General features: G+C 40.3%; 1 protein-coding gene across 1 annotated transcript in view; it reads right to left on the reverse strand.

Annotated features, from left to right (window-relative positions):
• Positions 1 to 20,163, reverse strand: part of ALK (ALK receptor tyrosine kinase) — a 562,657-nt gene that overhangs the window by 402,631 nt on the left and 139,863 nt on the right. Inside the window, exon 3 of the mRNA XM_074989826.1 lies at positions 9,889 to 10,044. Coding sequence (XP_074845927.1) covers positions 9,889 to 10,044 — 156 coding nt within the window. The remainder of the gene's footprint in view (positions 1 to 9,888; positions 10,045 to 20,163) is intronic.

Here is a 20,163-nt window from a genome sequence, read left to right on the forward strand (position 1 = left end):
TGCGAGAGCTGGCGTCGCCCAGACAGACCAGCCCCAATTTGGCATAAGAAAGGAGAAAGAGAATAAAGGAGTACAGAGGTATAAGTATGGGACCTACAGCACCATGATTTTTGAGTGCTTTTCACTATCTATCTGCTGGTCAGATAAGTGACAGCCTCCCAAGGCTTCTGCAGCTAAAAGGGTCCCTAAGCCTTGTCCCTTATTCGTCTTTCCGCGGAACTGAGTGACCGATCCTGGCTTGGCACCGCTGGAATCGAGAGATGCAAGGAGGGTAAGAAGCACCCACACCTGATCTCCTATCTTTAGTGTACACATATTTTGAAATAGAGCTCTGTACTTTGTTTTCTTTCTTTGGGATTGTGGCTTCAGCTTTGTAACTTGTTTGTGTGTTTAACATCTATACATTTAAATAAGTAGGCACTACCAATTTTGTAACCACATGATTAGAATCTAGTTTAATAAATTTTGGTAACCATTTGTGCATAAGCCTGACTTGTTTCTCTGGTTTACTGTAAAGCAGCCAACACAATTAAAGAACCTCAGCCATTTTGGCTATAAAGCCTGGCCATTAGGTGAGAGTACTAAGAGCCTAGCGTTGAGTTGTGCTGCCTCCACGGGGCAAACTCTTGGGGCGCCTGTCAGTCAATCCTGACTGCCCACTGCGAAGGAGCTCTGAGCTCTAGCAGTTAAAGTCACGGGTGTGGAAAGGCTCTTAGTGCTGCCATTGGGGCACCTGTCAGTCAGTGTTGACTGCCCACTGCGAAGGAGCTCTGAGCTCTAGCAGTTAAAGTCATGGGTGGTTAGGACCTTGGGGCATCCGTCAGCCTAGCCCGGGCTGCCCGCTGCGAAGGGACAGTGCATCCTAGCGGTTAAAGTCACGGATGGTATAAAACGGGCATAGCTGGCACCTCACCAAATATCCTTGGCCATCGGCTAACAGACGGAAAATAAAAAGGCATCTAAAAAACAGAATATAGATCTCTGACACTAACCTCAGCATCTTGGCTTTATACTGAAGCCTTCAGTAGTCACTTTAGCAGGATTAAAATACACACAATTCCTCTACAGTATAAAATGAATATATATTTTAAGGATAAAAACTAGAACCAAATAATTACTTTGGTGGTCTCCCATCCCCCTGCCCTTTGCTTAAATTAGAGATATACAAAACTGGTGATATCAGCTATAACCACATTAACAATTTCCCAAGGAAGATGTAACCTCAAAAGGAATTTCTGTTTTGTCTTGGGTAATATTTTGGTGATGCACTGCTTCCCAGAAGCACTGAAATACGTAAACTCTAATTGAAAAGATATATTATGAAGTATCAGTGCTGGCTTTTGCTTAATAGATACATTAATGGAAAGAGCAATAATTTGCCCAAAGAGCATCTGGTACAATGCGATATGTAGAAACATCCAGAATGTGTGAAATGCATCCTATTTCTGGTGGTAGAAAGAGTGCATCTGGTGCATCCTATTTCCAGGTGGTAGAAAGAGAGAGAGATTAAATTGAGGTTAGTTAACATAAACTCACCTAATTACTACCTTTTCCCTAGTGTAGATTCATGTTTACATCCCGATCAAAGTCCACCCAAGAAGGCAGTCTGGCCTGCTTATATATGCATCTTATCTTTGGAGTTTGGGGATTTTGCTTTTTCCTTGTGCCTATGCCTGTGTGAACGCTTAAATGCACTTGCTATAACACAACAAAAGAGAGAGTCTGTTTTCATTTGACCTTCAAAGCAATAATTAATAGATTTGAATATAATTGCCCTTGCCAATTTACCAAGGCTTTCAACAGACTGTCAAAATAGGGCTGGAGAAAAATCCTTTTGATATTATCTATATGCTAAGACTGCCAACGAAGCAACCTGAGGCAGAAATATTCCAGGACCACAGTAGTTCTGGGTGTTAAATCCTTCATGATTTTATAATTAAGGCATTGGAGCTGCAAGTTCTATGTCAAATTTGTCATATCTAAGTATGTGTATGTTAAATAAAGTATGTATTTAAATTTTGTTAAATATTACATATTTGTTGACATGTGATTTGTAACAGTTGGTGCCAGCACAGCAAAATAATTTAAAATATGTACTTGGATTAGTAGTAAAACAATTGTTAATAATTAAGTGATCTAAGTTATTTACTCAGTGTTCTGTGGCCTTATGTGGTGTGTGGACATTCTCTCTAAGTAACACACCATAAAAGTTTAAAAAAAAAGCGTGCATGTGTACAAACACAGTGCTAGTAAACACAGTGCTAGTAGAAAGGAAAGCTCTGCAGAATTAGGGGCACTGACTCTACACAACAGAAGCTAATGGCTAAAATCACATTCACTTAGTGAAAACAAAAAGCAGTCAAGTAGCACTTTAAAGACTAGCAAAATGGTTTAATAATAAACCATTATAATAAATAATAATAATAAAGTAAACCATTTTGCTAATCTTTAAAGTGCTACTTGACTGCTTTTTGTTTTGATAGTGTATAGACTAGCACGGCTTCCTCTTTGTTACTATTCACTTAGTGGTGTGAGATCAAGCGCCTAATCACTACTTAGAAAAAAATAAAATACAGACTGCAGTAAGGCAAGCTTGTGCTATGCTGTCCCTCCAGTATCTCTCTCAAAGTTGGCCATGAGAGTCCATAAGAGGGAGGGAGGGCGGAAGAAGAGTTAATTTTTCATGTCCATTCAACCCTCATCCTCTTCTGAGATTGCCCACAACAGTGCCAAGTCCAGCAGTGGTCAAGTACTCTTTACACAATTCAGAATTGCAGAGTAATTTCTGTAGCTACTTTGTAAATTACTGTGTAGTCACAAGTAATGAGCAGAGTCATTAATTTCACTGTACATCAGAAATTAATATATCCTGTAATTTTTCTCTTTCAGTTTGGGTAGCAGTAGATGTTTCACTTCAGATGAATTCCAGGTAAGTTTTGAGTAAATTAAGGAATAAACGAACAAGCAAATAGGATTTCCAAAGCAACAAACCCACACACCCATTCATATTCAGCATAACTATATAATACTCCATCATTAAAAATAAATACACAGCCCTACAATGAGAATAATAATTTAGCCTCTTTAGATCAGGCTCATTAAAGTGAAATAATATTGCAATAACAAAACACAAGTGTATCACCACTTAGAAGAACAGGCTGTAGAATGCCAAGAATAACAGTATCAGAGAGGTAGCTGTGTTAGCCTGTATCTTCAAGAACAACAAGAAGTCGTGTGGCACCTTATCGACTAAGAGATAGGTGCATTTTGTCAGAGAAGAGGAGCAGCATGAGGTGGAATCTGACCATTATGAAAAGCAGCAACTTTACTGCATGGCACATTGGGGCTTTGGCATCAGGAGTTTGTCTTTAAAAAATATCAGAGGCATTTTAGCAGTTAAAAATCACTTATGTTGCTATGAGCTGCATGGTAGCATTTGATACGTCTATGCTGTCATATTCAGTCTCAAAACAAAGTGTGATCTGATGTAATGGTGGTGGAGCTACCCACTACATGCAATATCCATTATAAAAGTCTCACCTCCTCTGTTTATGAAGAGCTTGTGCATCAACCCTGTGACTATCTTTTCTTTGCAATACCATGGATGAATAATTTACAAAACTATGGGTTGTTTTCAAACAGGTTGCCTCTTTCATTCATTTTTTGTCATGTATGATGATATTTTTGCTCCCTGGCTGACTAAATGGTTTAAACAAGAGAATATTTAATAGCGAGACATTCACTCCTGGCTGGATAACCATTTGGGCTCAAATATGTTAAAAATATGAGGATCTGCATGCAATTTCATGAATACCTGATGCCATCCTGATATTCATAACTAAACACTAACCCCACAGACCAAATGTCATTTATTCACAAAAACGTTCATAAATCTTTTTATAAACTGTCTGACCATCAGGATTAAGTCCAACTAAACAAGGCTGACCTCAGGTTGACTTAGTGCCTGAAATTAGGCTTTGTATAAACGAAGTTTTACTGTATGTAGGACTGATAGAAATGTTGCCATGAAGTTGTTTTTGTTTGTTTGAAAGCCTATAATTTTTTTCTTTTGTTTGGATTTATAAGTACTCCCTGTGCTAAGGGTCCTTGTAGTCATGTGCTAGTGCATTAGAACTGGAAACTTGAAGTGTGATGGAAAAACAAATATATATGCATCTGATTATTAAAATGCAAGAAGTATAAATGGTATAAATTAAATTGTAAAATCCCTTCTATTTCACCAACAAATACCTCATCTTCATTTGTCTGTCTGGCTCAACTCCACCTGGTTTCTTAGATATTCATACTGTATTATTTATTGATATATGTGTTATTTCTGATTGCATTTACACTGGAAAAATGTTTTACAACTTAAAAATCTTGAGAACACGGGGAAAAAAACTAATTTCTTCAAAGCTCATGCTTTGATTTATACCATGTCATTTGGTTAATATATATTTTGTTCCAGATTATCACTTTATTATCTTACAGTATGTGTATCATTCTTCTCTGTCTTAGGGACAATAAAATAAAGGCAGTAGGCATTTATACTCCAGTAATTCATTATTTTAGATTGCTAACATTCTCACTGCCTGGGTCTCATTCGTGTTCTATATCCTTTGCTCACGATTTTTGCAGACATGGAAGATTATTCATCTAACAAAAAATGCGTGTTTGAGTGTGAGTGAGTGAGTGTGTGTTTACTTTGAGGTAGTTTCATGCTATTAGTCACAAGTTAGGATATTATCCTCATTTGCCTTTCTCTGATAGAAATGTAATCATATTTCCATGCAGGAACTTTTTCAGGTATTGCTGAGTTTTACAATATGGTATAATTTTTATATGAAACTTAGTTTTCTAAATGGGGTTGTCCGCCCAAATCTATTCAGCTCCAAAGCAGATCTCTGAATTTGTGGCTTAAACCACCTACAGATCTGAATCTGAAAACCTTGAGATTTGCGGAAGTAAAAATTTGGATACAATTTGCATTCTGTCTGTTCTGTATCTAAAAATGTTGCTTCTTAATCCAGAGGTACATCAGCAGGAGGGAAGGCTCAGGGGAGGTGTCAGCCAGGTGTGCAAGGAATTTTTGCTGTCTCCTTGTACACCTGACTCATAGTTCAATCATGAGCACAGTCTTTGAACTCAGCACACAGTTGAACTCCACACGAGCATCCCAGGATACATGCCCTTCCTCCCTTCAAAAGGTAATGGAAAAGAAAAGGACCTGATCCCTTCTGGATCTTTGAGAGCACGTGCAGCATCTTCTTATGGGGTGCAACCAAGGGCAGACAGGCATATTGTGCCTTTCTGGGAGGCACTGTACATCCCCAAGTCACAGTGCTTCCTGGAGTTCTTGATGTGATGATGCAGTTCCAAGCCCCACTCCATATTAAGCACCTCCCCCGCAAACACACACCTCAGGACTGTGTCTAAATGTCACCTGCATGCATATAAAACTTGGATCTGGATCTACAGTTCAGATTCAGAGATCCTGGTTTGTCCACATCAGGATTTTTGATGGAGTAAGAAACAGGTACAGAAGAACTTCACTGATCAGCAGATCCATCCATTTTAACCAAAAATCTAGTTGTCTCATCTACCTTTTAAGCAGCGATTTAATAGCAGGGACAGCACTGCAGCAAGATCTATTACTAATATTTTGGTACAACATATATATGCTGTATATTTGCTAGTAGAGTATATTATGAAGTATCAAATTATTAAAAATAATCATTTGTGAAAAATAAACACTTTCTGTGATCTCTCTCTGAATCTCTTACCGCATTTTTTTTTTTTAATTCTTCAATAAGCAAATAAAACACATAACCCACAATGGGTTGCCTAATCACTAACATGCATATGGGACTGATCCTGAACCCAAAAAAGTGAATGAAAATCCTTCCCATTGCCTTCAGTGGACCTTGACTCAGGCTTCTAGTGAAATTTAAATACAATAAGGCTCTGAATCTGCAAAAGACTTGCACATAAGCTTTAAACAACATGAACAGCCCATTCACATTAATGGAGCTATTCCCTTGGGTGAAATTAAGCATACACGTGCATCTTTGCAGTTGCAGGGCCTAAGTTTTTAGATTCACTACTGGGCTATCTTGGATATGGTTGCTTGATCCACAAACCGTAGTGGGTGACTTTTAGTGAAAAGCTTACTTTATAGAGTAAACTCTTTCATATCCAGCAGCTCTGGGACCAGGAGGTTGTTGGATTATTATCCAGAATGTTTGAATGAGAGGTATACTTTGCAATGTAAAACACTAAACCAAAACAAGAATAGATATTAAGGAACAAAAATATACGTATGTACTTTATTTACCAACAACAGTCATATTGTACAATGTAAACTTATACTCTATTTGCTGTATTTATTTGTATTTACTTTCACTATACTGTACTTATGGAAAACATAACTAAAATTTACTTATGGTCAAAATGCCAGTTATTTGAGAGTTAGGATGATAGAATGCTGAATATGAAAGAGTTTACTGTAACTGTAAATACAAAGCAAAACATCACTGATATTCTTTAATACATACACTCATTTACCATAACCACTAGCTTTCCGTAAGCAAGAGTATACCATTAAAAAGATTTTAATAATGTACTAATAAGACAAAATTAATCTCAAAGAGTTTTAAACATGCATATAAATTATATTATCTCTATTTTTCAAATGGAGATGATACTAGGTGTGTGAGATGTTTGCCTGAAGTCAGACACCGTACCTAAGTCACAGTTGGGAATACTGCTTCTCAGAGTTAAACATATCACTAATTTTCTACAAATCTTTACCCATAAAGGGAGGATAAAGGATAATGGATGCAGGCTTGGGGTATTTGTCTTGATTAATAGGAAATTCACTTGATATGACATAGTCAAGTGACAAGGAGGAGTTAAAATGACTCAAAATCTGGTTATAGTACCTGCTTGTTTACTTCTGCTCGTTACAGCTCTTGAAGGCAGATGAAATGGGACTCAGATAATTGGAAGTAGTACACTGTGCAGGAAACAAAACAGTGGGGGTTGGAATTACTGTGCCTAGTTATTTCAGATTGAAGCAGACCACATAAAGTGTCTCTATGGCAAGCAGCTGTAATTAAAGTGATGTAAAATAGAAAACTGCCAGTGCAAAATTGTCAAATCCATCTTCATGTGCAGAAGACGTTACTCATTTGGGAATTGCAAGGCTTCTGAGGAGATTCTGCAAAGATTTGAGTCATCACAAAATGAACTGTCAGCTACCCTCAATGGCTACATCTACACGAGACAGTTTTCCTGGCAAAACTGTGCTTTGTCAGAAAAACCCGCAGAGCATCTACACCCAAAAATGTGCTTTGTTGACAAAACCCAGCAGGTTCGTCAGCAGCGTTACACCCTGCCTGTGTTCAAGTATAACATCTTCCTCAACGGTTTCCTGGTGACAAACTAGCCATTTAGATGGTCCAGAGCCCTTTTGTTGACAGACAAGGCTTCCAGTCCATTAGGCAGCCCTGTTTGCAGAGCTTCCAGTCAGCTGTTCTGTCAAGAGAGGTCTGGGCAGTCCAGCTGCTCTGTCGACACACCAGATTGTGCCTACTCATAAAAGCAGGTCGAAAGAGCAATCTGTTGACAAAAATTTTGCCAGAAAATCCCTCTGACAGACACATCTGTCGACAGAGACTTCTCATATAGATGTAGCTGTTGTGCCTATTTGTTTAAAAGCCCTGAAAAAATCCAAGTATGACTCCATCAACTGCACAGGCTCTGACTATAGTCCCCTCCCCAAGTCAGCCACAATGACACCATTCCCCCTCTAGCATGGCGTGGACTTTTACACCTCAATCCAAGAGAAACATTTACACCAGCATGAACCAAATCCTTCAAAGATCAATGATCACAGAAGCAGGAACCAGAACACATTCACGGATATAAAGAATTTATTCCCTTGAAGTTGACGACAATGGGGTCAGGGTTTTATCCAAGAAAAACTTCCCAGAGACTTCTATGGGTACACCTACACTGCAATTAGAAACCTGTGTTTGGCCTGTGCCAGTTGGCTTGGGTTCCTGAGGCTTGCGCTAAGAGGTGGCTCAAGTATGGTAATATTGTTTGACTACAGCCAGAGCTCTGGGATCCTCCCTCCTCACATGTTCCTACGGCCCAGTCTGCAGTCCAAGCCTGAATGTTTACACTGCAATTAAACAGACACTTAGTCCAAGTCAGATGGCACAGGCCAGCCATGAGATTTTAATTGCCAAGACGACATACTCTCTTGCCACACCTTCAAAGTTGTCACCATATCATGGACTTATTCTATGGAATTCCTTCATTCTCTCTCTACCCTACCACTCTTCCAGCCTCACCACACCTCCTATTTATTTCTCCATGCATTCCCCTGCCTCTCTGCCCCTTTTTGTATGGAACTGCCTCTCAAAGCAGTCACCCGTCTCATTCTAATCCTTCTTAAAGTCCCATTCTGACAGCATTTCCATAAGAAGTGAAAGAAAAAGACAAGTTAAATATTTAACTCCTTCATTTAAAGCATTCCATTGCTGATTTACGCAACAAATCCTGGTCTTCTATGGATACCTCTTTGAAGCAGAGACTTTATTTTGTGCAGTAGAGTTACCTAACCTCCGTCAACTGCTCTCATTATTGCTATTACTCCTTCTCACCACTTCCTTCCTGTTTATTACAATCCAATTTAAGAGAACATGCAATGAACATCAGCTTAGTCATCCCGTAGGTTTGTACAGTCCCTAGCACAACGGAGCCTTGATCCTCACAATATTTTCATCAGCCCAATCTTTCTACCCATCCATGATATATCTCTTAAATCAATGGGATAACTCAGAAAAAGTAAAGTTGAAGGAGCTGATACTAAAGGCTGATGCATAAAGAATTCTTTTGGGGAAGCACATGGGAAAGCCCATGGATAGACATAGTGAAGACAGAAGAAATAAAAGTTATCTTTTTGAAACTAATACAGCAGGAGGTTGCAGAAGAAACTTTCCCCAACATTTGTTTGGATTTGTCCCTGCTTTCCTTTACATTTGCGGTTCCTGACATGTAAAAGACACTCTGATTTTCAGCAGAGGCAGTTTCTATCAACAACAGGTAGAAGAGGATTGGGATTTTCTTCTGTTCTTTGAGGATTAGAAAGCAAAGGTGTATCTTGCTGATCCTTATCCTTTCATTATATATAAATAAAAAAATGCTGCTGTTTTCAGGCTTGATTAAAAGCAGAATTAAAAAAATATTCAAGAAGAGCAAAGAAACAATCTTTGATTTTACAGAGTGTGAAGAGAATTTCTTATATTTCCTACTTCTAAACCTCTTTATATGAACATACATCACTTTATTGATAATATCAAATGTTTAGTATTTACTTTCTCTAACTAGCTTTGATGGAAAAAAATTTCAAATCCAGGACACAAGAAAATTGTCTGCACTAGCTTGCTAGACAGAGAGTTGTGCCTAGTGGTTAGAGACAGACACTAAACCAGAACACGTGGATTTTATTCTCTGCACTTCCACTGACTCACAAAATAGCTTTGAGCATGTCACATACTCTGTGCACCTCAGTAAACCCAAGATGATGTGAAGAATTCATCGTCTCTCTCCCACCCCCACCAGTAACCTCAAAGGTACAATACATGTGTGGAGTGTTAATCAATCAATCCCAACTGCAATTTCCAGTGTCCAGTCTGGTTCAGATTTTTACAATCCCAAATCTGATTTCAATGAATTCTTATTTTGCAATTCGCTTCCACTGACATGTTGCTTTCCACAGAGAAAGAAACAGAACAGCACTACAAATTTTATAGGAAGTGGCATCTACAAGCACACCACTCTTATGCTGAGATGACTAGATACGTTTGTTCATCCTACCTTTTGGAGGATTTTCTGAGTGATCTCTCTCTGGTCCATCCAAAAGATTTAGTTCCTCTGCACTCACTCTGTGCCATGTCCTATTGTGGTTTTCTTTGTCCCTCAGTGGAGGAGAATATTCCAGCTCACAAGGTAATTCAAAATTGCAGTCAAATACTGTTACAGGAAAACAGAGAGTACAAATAAGTTTAATAAAAATTCAACTCACTCCTTCTAATCAGTAATATTGCTTAAATCAGTTAGGATTTATTTTTAATCCATGTTTCTCCTTCCCTTATCTCCCTCTCCAAGTGAAAAAGGACAAGGGAAAGGTCAGATCAGATCAGATGACAGCCGGGAAAGGAGTTCAGAATGGACCAAACTATTAAGCTGTCTTGTCATCAAGAGGAAAAGGTGAGAGGCCACCAAATCACTTCAAGGGAAAGAGGACCACCAAAGATTTTCAAGCATGAAAGAAAAATTAGCTAGAATAGGAGTAGTCAACAGACAGAGTGCAGGCCATATCCAGACCAGCAGACACTTTTGAACAGATCCCAAAATATTTTATTTACATCATCATCATCATCACTGTTTGTTTATGCATTTTCTCTAGCATGTAGACCTTAATTGTACCTTCACCAAGAAATATGGACTTTGACCAAAACAAACAAAAAAAAAAAAGTAAAAGAAATATTGACTAACTTTATCTAGAGAATGTTGCCTGGATAGCTGAGAGATTGAGAAAAATGAGATATAGAGCTTTTCTAACATAGTATAGCAATTCCAATTCCACCTATGTCAACAGAAACACATTACAGCCTGAAGGTTGTTCAGTGGCCTATGAATTGTGGGTCTCAGACCAGCTTTAGAAGACAGGGGTTTGCAACACACGAACCGTGTGCTATATTGTACATCAGTCTCAACAGGGAGACTTGTGGTCAAATGACTTGTGGGTGGCTGAAGTGGCCTTACACTCACAGAAGTGGTGCTTCAAGGTTCAGGCACCTTGGTGCAGCCACGGAAGCTTGATCTGCTGCTGACAGACCTGTGGACTGTGAGATTTCAGCCACCAAGGCTCTCTACCCACACCTTTTACCAGAACAGATGTTTCTAAAGCCACTTAGAACTGTTAGTGCAAATAAGAGTCCCTTCTCTGAATACAGTAGTTCACCCTCACATTATTAGTAAAGTAGCACACAACAACCTATAGTAACATATGTGGAATACATCTCCAAGTATTACATCCACTGATTTCTCCCTTTTTTTTTTTTTTTTTTTTTTGAAAGCCCTGGTATGTTGACTTCCCCAGCATAAGTATACAGTTAAGAGTCCACAAATTTAGGGTGAGCTTTGTGCTTCTGAATAACACAGGGCCAAATTTCTAAAGATGTGTATGTGCCTAAAGATGGAAGCAGGCACCTAATGGGATCTTCTAAGCATCTAGGCACTTAATCCCCCCTTGAAAAGTCCCCCAGGGCAACTATCTGCCTCTTTAGGTGCCTAAATACCTTTAAAAGCTGGCCCTTGAATATTTTGAAAAGACTACTCTTAAGGCCTTTTTACAAGCAAACGTTGTTCCCTGGAGATTTTCTTTAGTAACCTCTCATATCACTACTGTGAAATTAAAAAAAAAAATCACTTAAATGGACACTAGTCTCACTAAGACTTCTTTAAATTTCAAGTATATGCTCTATTAAGTATCACTTTTCTTCCCAGTCTCCACATACTTATGCAGTTCAGACAATTCTCCTGCTGTTGTAACGTCTTTTAATCCTACATGTAATATTGTTGCCTTTTCCATATACTTTCAGATAATTCACCTTTTTAATGACAGACTAGAATCAATGAAGTCTAGTGCTTGGTAGGGGGGTTAACATTTTACTTTTTTGAATCATCTATTTTGTCAATTTTGTCACACCCTGGAGAGTACAAATGTACACGGAGTGTATAAATGTACAAATCCATGGCCATGCACAGCAGCAGCAGCAGAGATAGAACTCAGATCTTCTTATTCCAAATGCATACACCTCTACCTCCAGAGCTAGAGAATAGCATTTCAACAATACCTTCACCGTCTACTCTCACAAAATAAAATACCTTTGCTCCACCCTGGCCCTGATCCTTTCTTGCCCCTTCCACTTCCCTCCTTCTTTTGCTCTCCCCCCACATCCTCACTCACATTCACCGTGATGGGGCAAGGGGGCTGGAGCACAGGACCTGGATGGGGCTCCAGGCTAAAGCTGGGGGCAGGAGTTAGGGTGCAGAAGAGGCTGAGAGTTCTGGAAGCGAGTTTGGGTGCAGGCAGGGACTCAGGGCTGGGGCAGGAGGTTGAGTGTGGGCCCTGGCCCCGTGGTGCTTACCTCATGCAGTTTGTAGTCAGTGGAACATGGGGATTAAGGCAGGGCTCCAGAGATACGTGGTGGGAGGGACACGTGATTCCATATGCTGCCCTCCCCGACAGGCACAGCTCCCACTGGCCACAATGCCCAGACAATGGGAGCTGCAGAATCAAAGCATATGCCAGAGGCAGTGTACTTAGCCTCTCTGCTTCCTTTCAGGGGCACAGGGACATGCCGGCCATTTCTTGGAGCAGTGCAGGGAGCCAGCCTTAGCCCTGCTGTGCCACTGGACTTCTAGCAGTTTAAAATATTCTGCTTTGGCTGCAGTAGCCTCCAGAAGATTAAGCCTGATTCTGGCAGACTCCTGGAAAACTGAGAGGGTTGGTAACTTGATGCTACAGCAGGGCAGATGTGGTTCTACTATGAAGTGACACTGTAGCACATGTATGCTACCTAGTTTTTACAACACTTATCAATCTTTCTTAAATTTCCTGACTTTTTTCCATTCTTCAGGGATTACTAAAAATCTAAAAAGTGCCAATGTCTCTTCAGCTTTGCACCAAGACACAAGACGACCTCAGAAGAGCCATACAACTTTAATTTAATATTCCCGTCTATACCAGAGACACTAATGAAAGTGGAGTGATTTAAAAGCATGTGAAATTTTCGGTGAGCTGGTTCTGAACCCTTTTGCTTTTTGCATCAATCTAAGCTGTTTCTCATGATCCACATTTGCATGCCACCCACCACCAGAGTTCTTCAGGTCACTGAAATACTATTGATTTGGGACACTATTAATATTTATTATTTGTATTTGGGTATCTCCCAAAGCCCCAAGCAGAATCAGGGCCCCATTGTGCTAAATGCTGTATAAAGAAAACATTCCAAGCTTCCTGCTCTTTAGAGTTTACAGTCTAAGGCGCCACTTATGAAAGGCACAAGCAAAAATATTAACTGTAGTTGTGAATAGCCCATTGAATGTTAATGGGGCTTCTCAAATGTGTGAAGGGGAACCTCCTGTCTAAATGTTCCAAGGCTCAGTGCCTAATTTGAGACAAGGTATAAGCATAGGAAACCATAGGAGGACGTGGACGACACTATTACAATCATGCCACTCTTACACATTTTTTATGTCTTGTATAACATCTGCCTTTTCTATTCCCTGCTTCCCAACATTTATATAATCAATCTCCCCCATAAGTATGTACGGTTGTTGGCCAAACTATGAAGAACTGACCCATGACTGAAACTCATCAGAAAATGAAAAACTTTGGCATTCCATAGTTAAAGTGTCAGAACTGTCCCCCATGGGTGGCCCAGGTCAGAAGGGATGAATGGAAAGTCCAGCCATTAAACTAGCTGGTTCATGCCCCACTATCAGTCTTCTGTTTCACACTGTCAAGACATTAATCACTTGCCTCCACTGTGCTAGTGATACCATCCCTCATCTCTCATTTGTTACAATTTTCAAACAAGCACCTTTGTGTTCTCACCAGTGCCACCCCTCAGGCTCAGCAGCCACTCTCCTGGAAACATCTGCAAAGCCTCCTCATTGTCCTCATTAAAACCCTCCCCGACTGAGATGCTGACAGAGACTTGACAGCAACTAAGCTGCTAGTTGTCCTGTTTTGTCTCATTGTTTATGCTCCACACCTGTCTAATCACCTGCTGTCTTTGGTTTTATCCTTAGACTGCAAGCACTTCAGGACAAAAACTGCCTTTGTTCTGTGTTTGTGCAGCACCTAAAACAGTGAAGTCTTGATCTATATCCAGAATATCCAAGCATCCCAGTAAGGCAACTCAGCAAATTAAAAACATTAACAAATCTCGTCTCAGCGGTGTGCTTCCCTTTGCCTCCCCATGGCAATTAAAGCTGCCTGGCTGCAATGAGAACCCAGAGGAAGGGCTGGTGATGACTATGACATCTGTCTTCTCTTGTGTTGAATCCCCTTGGTGTGCAGGGAGGTGGAGAACATATACCTCCTTGGCTGAATGCAACCCAGGACAACATGTAATATAGATCATTTTCCACAGCAAGATGCTGTATTTGAGTCATACACCTTTAAAAAGTGGCGACTTGATCAACCACTCATATCTATTTCCCAGACTTGTACATGCATTATCACAACAGAATCCAAACACTGCACAAATTTTAATAAATTTATTTTCAAAACCCCCTCGTGTCCTAGGGAAATTTTGCAGGTTAGGAAATGAGGCACACAAGGGTTAAGTGATTTGCTAAAGGTTCCACAGGAAGCCAATGGTATTGAAATTGAAACCAAGGGACCTGAGGAAATTGAAACCAAAGACTTCCAAGTCCCAGGCCAACAACCTAATCACAGGACCATTCCTCCTCTGAAACAATGTTAATGATCAGTCCACAGTGCAGAGTAAATGCTTTTCCTATATACTCTGTGTAAGCTCACTTACAAACTGCTCTTGAGTTGTAAGGAAATTTCTTTGGTAACTGCTGCAGTGTGACACCACATATGCAAAGCATAGTATTCTTTGTAACATCTGAAACTTATGCCTTCCACAAATTGCTTATTCCCACAAATACAAATTATTGGTCAATTTTTAATGCACCCACAACTGGTCTTTCACCTTTTTTTCTGATATAGTTGCCTTATGTTCAAATCCTGAACAAAGTTCTTTGCATGTTTAGCAATGTAGAAAAAAAGGATTGCTTTTGTAGTTTATTCTATCACACAAGCCATCATTTCCCATTTCAAATAAAAATCACACTCTGCAGGAAAAGTCTTTAAATTTAGCAGAATTTGCAGACATATTTTTCCAGCCCTCCCCCTGCCTTCCACCTCCTCCCCCAGCCACTTCCCAAAGAAGACTAGGTGGCAGTTGTACATTAGTGAGCAAGTTTTTTTCCCCCCCAACGACATTTTCAGAGATTAATACCCATATGTATGTATTTATGCAGTAGGTACATGGACACTACGAATTATGAAGGCTCTAAAGGAGACACTAAGTCCAGTAAATCACAAAGCCAACTTTTAAAATATATTGTAGAAGTTGAAGGCTCATTATATCTCCCAGTTTCTTAAATGCCCAGACAGTTTATAATCTGTGACATCATCATACTTTTAAATGGAACATAAATTAACCTTGACGGCTTACAAACAAATAAAAGTAAAAAAACCTTATTAAGAATTTGGCTGTAGCCAACAGAGCGTATCACAATTTTCTGGCTATATAAGAAAACGCCAGCATACTAAATGTGCTAGAAGACAGACAAAGGAAGTTGCAACCTGATTGAACCTGAGCTTACAATGGCCTCGTGGCTTTAAAGCAGCCACATAAGTTCCTTGCAATAGGTCCTTAGAATGTGTCTATCATCCATTCAGTACAAATAACTAAACCAATGATGACATCTGTAGTTTAAGAAGAGTAATGAGACTGGCAGTTCTGCTTTGTCAGATACTAAGGTATCAGGAGCATTGGTTAATCACTCGATATTTAAAATTAGAAGAAAACAGCTGCTGTAGAAGGTTTTTAGCTCTCTCTCATACCTGCTGTACAGCAGTATGCTCAGGACACATGAAGTAAACTCATATTTTTCATGTCTAGTGTCAGTTTCCTGTTATTGACAGGTGCTTCGTCAACTGACTCAATATGATGGCTGCCTTTCTGAAGTAAGCATTAAGCTTTTCACCTAGACATAGGTTAAACAATATAGTTGATTTAAAACAGAACAGGTGCATAACTTGTGGTATATTGCCAACTATTAAAACTTCTGGCACAATCAACATGTTGAATAGTAACAGAGTAAGCCGCGCTCGTCTACACACTATCAAAACAAAAAGCAGTCAAGTAGCAATTTAAAGACTAGCAAAATAGTTTATTAGGTGAGCTTTCATGGGACAGACCCACAAACAACATGTTGTATGCTATAATATAATAGCATCTGGAGCACCTCTTAACTAGGTGTGATGAAGAGATATAAATAATAAAAATAATTAGAGATTTGCCATAGCTATGTTATCTGTGTTGGTGTAAATTTTCTAATATAAATGGTAACTACATCCATTTTAGCTATGCTGGTAAAAGTTTTCCATTATTAAAAGCACTGTAAAAATATAATCCTGATCTCCAAAAGAACATCTTAATAATGAGATCTACTGGAAAACATCCTTCAGTACAACACACTGGTTCAAACACAGGTTTCCACTCAGTTGTATTTTTGTCTTTTCCAAGTCTATTCTTTGTCATATGTGGTTATTTGCCCAGCCAATGTGTATAAGCAATGCATATGAATTGTCTCTCAATAGAAAACATCTTTTTTTTTTTTAAAGACATCTAATTCATTGTTCTTTCCAAAGAGCCAGCTTTGGCATCTCCTACTCCTGCTGCCAACTGACATACATAATTACACACACAGGTTAGCAATGGAAGGGAGATGCTTTAACTAGTTCAGCTTCCCTTCCTTCACTATCCACTACACACACACACACACACATATACTATGGGGCAGTGGTGCAAGGGAACACAGAGTTGACTCTTTTGAAAGAGCAAGGAATTTTATTTATACATATAAAAAAATTACATGTTCCAGCTCCTGCCAAGAAAGGTCTTTTCCCATCTCTTTTCTTTGTGACTTTCAGGATCTTAGCCCCCTTGGGTTTTGGAATGGTATTATCAATGGTAGGTTTATGCCTTCTCTGATTAAGATAATCAATAAGCGTGAATTCCATCCACACTCAGCCATATCACCTTATGCACAAACATGCCAACTGGGTATTTCAACAGCTGTCCCATAGCTCGTATTTCAGATATAGACACCTAAACCAAGGATGTTGCCTGTGCTTGCAAAAATATGACTAATCCATGTCCAATACCCAAAAGTGTGGCTCTAGGAGGTGAAGCAAAAGACGAAGAGGTGAAGGATCAGACATCAGACAGTAGGTTTGTTTTATAATAAATACTGTAATGATATTTATTCATTGGGGAAGAGAATAATTTAAATTGTATAGTAGAAAAATGCTTTGCTGGGAGAGATTCGAGACATCCATTAACACCCACAAATCTATTTATACGCAATATAGAAAGGCATATATGCTTTTAATTCATGATAGGAAGATGAATGCCTGAGTTTTCAGTTACTAATCTCAGAGAAAAAAGCTCGTTCCTAAAGCTTTCCCAGTTTCTCTAGGCACAGATGACATGGGACTGTCAGTTCTAGGAGTTTTGGGAACTCTTGATAAGGTTAGCCTTGAATTCCATTCTAATCCTATCTACAAGAAGAATCATCATCCAACGATTCTTCATTCATGTTCACACAGTGCAGGCAGCTGTCATGTTAAGATAGTGGTGGGTGGCAGTAGGCTGGGTAATGCATTAGGATGAAGGAACTTGCATGGTTATAGTCCATTTTTCTGGGAAAATAGTAGACTTTGTTCTTCATTGCTTTCCATTTGAGAGCTTAAGGAGCTCCAGATGTACTCAGAATTAACTCCACACAGGAAAAGGCAGCATTGGTTGTAGAACAGACCCATGGAAATTAAGACAACCCATGTGATGGTTAATCTCCTCCAGTCAAAGTCCCCTCTTCACATTCTGAGGAAGTCTAGTATGGAAAATGTGTAAAGTCAAATACCCCAAGCAATGTTCCAGCTATTTTTTTCCATTTGTATGCAGAATAATTTTTACATAGACTGGAGGAATGTGTGAATGGGCACCACCAGCAGGAACAAAAAGCTAATTGTGGGAGCTCTGCTCATCAGCTGAGTGGTATTTAATTCTCTTCCATTAGACCAACTTCCACTAAACCTGGAGCCTGGACTCCAGAAACCTGTGATGGGGAAGATCTCAGAACTTGGACTTCAGCGTGAGCCTAAGCATCTACACAGCAATTAGTCTTCTAGCTCCAGCCCCATGACCCTGAGTGAGTTGGAATGGGATGGCCTGTGGGTGTCTAACTCCAGGGTAGAAACTAAGGATGTGTCTTGAAAAGACCACTCCATAAATGAAGGATACTCAGACAGAAAAGTCAAGCGTGGCAGGATTAAATTCTTTAGGGAGGAGGGGTGCTGGGGCTCCCAGATTTTGTGGGGCCTGCTAGACTATAAGAGGAAGGCCAAAATTAGGGGATCCGTGTGCAGGAGGGGTCTGTGGATGGAAGCAAGAGGGTGGGTGCAGTGCAGGAGGGGGTGCAGATTCTGGGGTGGGCCTTGGGGTTAGAGTATGGAGTTCTGGCTGTGGTGAAGGGTTTTGGAGCATGGGAGGGGACTTAGTGCAGGCGGTTGGAATGGGGGTCTGTGTGGGAGGGGTCCCCAGGTTAGGGGATGGGATATGAGGTCTGGGAGGGAGTTAGGATGCAGGAGGATTCTGGGGAAAGTGGTTACGGTGGAGGCACTTACCTGAGGTAGCTCCTGTTTGGTGCAGGAAGGAAACAGGTGGCCCCTTGTGGCCCACACTCATTTTCAGGCTCTGCCTTCTGCAGCTATGACTGTCCACCAACAAAAGGTCTGGGGGAGGGCAGAGTCTGCAAGCAAGGGCGGTGCCAAGACAGAGCTTCCCACTATGGTGCTAGTTGGAGTAACATGGCTCTGGAAGGATGAGGAGATGCAGTACACAGAGCCACTTCCTACTCCCATCTACCTCCACAGCCAAGTAGAGTCAGCAGCATACAGGGGCTTTAGCGGCTGCAGCCCCATAAAGCCCCTTTCTTAATCTGGCCCTGGTGACAAGATGAGCTTCTTTACTCCCTTCTCTTTCCTAACCTGCAGTACCACAGCTGTGTCACCATAATATAGCCTCAGTGGCCGTGTCTACACTAGCCCCAAACTTCGAAATGGCCACGCAAATGGCCATTTCGAAGTTTACTAATGAAGCGCTGAAATGCATATTCAGCGCTCCATTAGCATGCGGGCGGCCGCGGCACTTTGAAATTGACGCGCCTCGCCGCCGCAAGGCTCCTTTTCGAAAGGACCCCGCCTACTTCGAAGTCCCCTTATTCCCATTTGCTCATGGGAATAAGGGGACTTCGAAGTAGGCGGGGTCCTTTCGAAAAGGAGCCCTGTCGGGATGAGCCGCGCGGCGGCGAGGCGCGTCAATTTCGAAGTGCCACGGCCGCCCGCATGCTAATGAAGCGCTGAATATGCATTTCAGCACTTCATTAGTAAACTTCGAAATGGCCATTTGCATGGCCATTTCGAAGTTTGGGGCTCGTGTAGACATAGCCAGTCACAGTTGAGGCTGGGCCCAGCTCTCTATAAATGGCCAGCTACTCCGTAACATCATTCACTCTCTGTCTCCCTTCACCCATTTTTAAAACTGGGAGAAACACTTATTCCCTAACTTAATGATTAGCAAACACACTTAACATGTTAAGTACTAGATCTAAAATGCCATATGATATTAGATTAAAAAGATCCATCTGTCCTACAAAGAATGTAAATTGCTAGCAATAAAATTCAACATTCCTCATGTTGAGCCTTGCAGTAACCACTAGAAGATGCTGCCTCTGCTTTCTGAGAAGTAAAGATAGAGAACTCAACTGTGCCAAAAGTCTTTAATTTAAGAAGTGGGGACTTAGATGTTATTTGGCAGTAGTGGATTAATTTAAACAATACAGCCACTCGTCTGTTTCTTATGAGGATCTCTACACTGACAGTATTCTCTTTACGTCTTCCTTAATCTTTTATGTGCATTGGCAACTCAGTTACCAAAATCTGTGGCAGTTACTTTGTTCATTTAAAATCAGGCTACAAAGAAAACGTACCAGGAGTCCTTCATCAATCAATTATAAGCACAGTCTCTCAAGACATCTCATGGGTGAATAAAACAGGCAGCACACATCTCATTTCCATTCCTCCAGACATAAGAAAGTGACAGATTAGATTGGTCCAGCAATGGTGCATATGCTCAGAGCTGAAAATATTTGTCCACCAAATCTCCCATGTATGCATGACAAACATCTCGATGAAAGTGAATTTCTAAGGCA

Source organism: Carettochelys insculpta, chromosome 3, assembly GCF_033958435.1.
Source record: "Carettochelys insculpta isolate YL-2023 chromosome 3, ASM3395843v1, whole genome shotgun sequence".
NCBI classification, from domain to species: Eukaryota; Metazoa; Chordata; order Testudines; family Carettochelyidae; genus Carettochelys; species Carettochelys insculpta.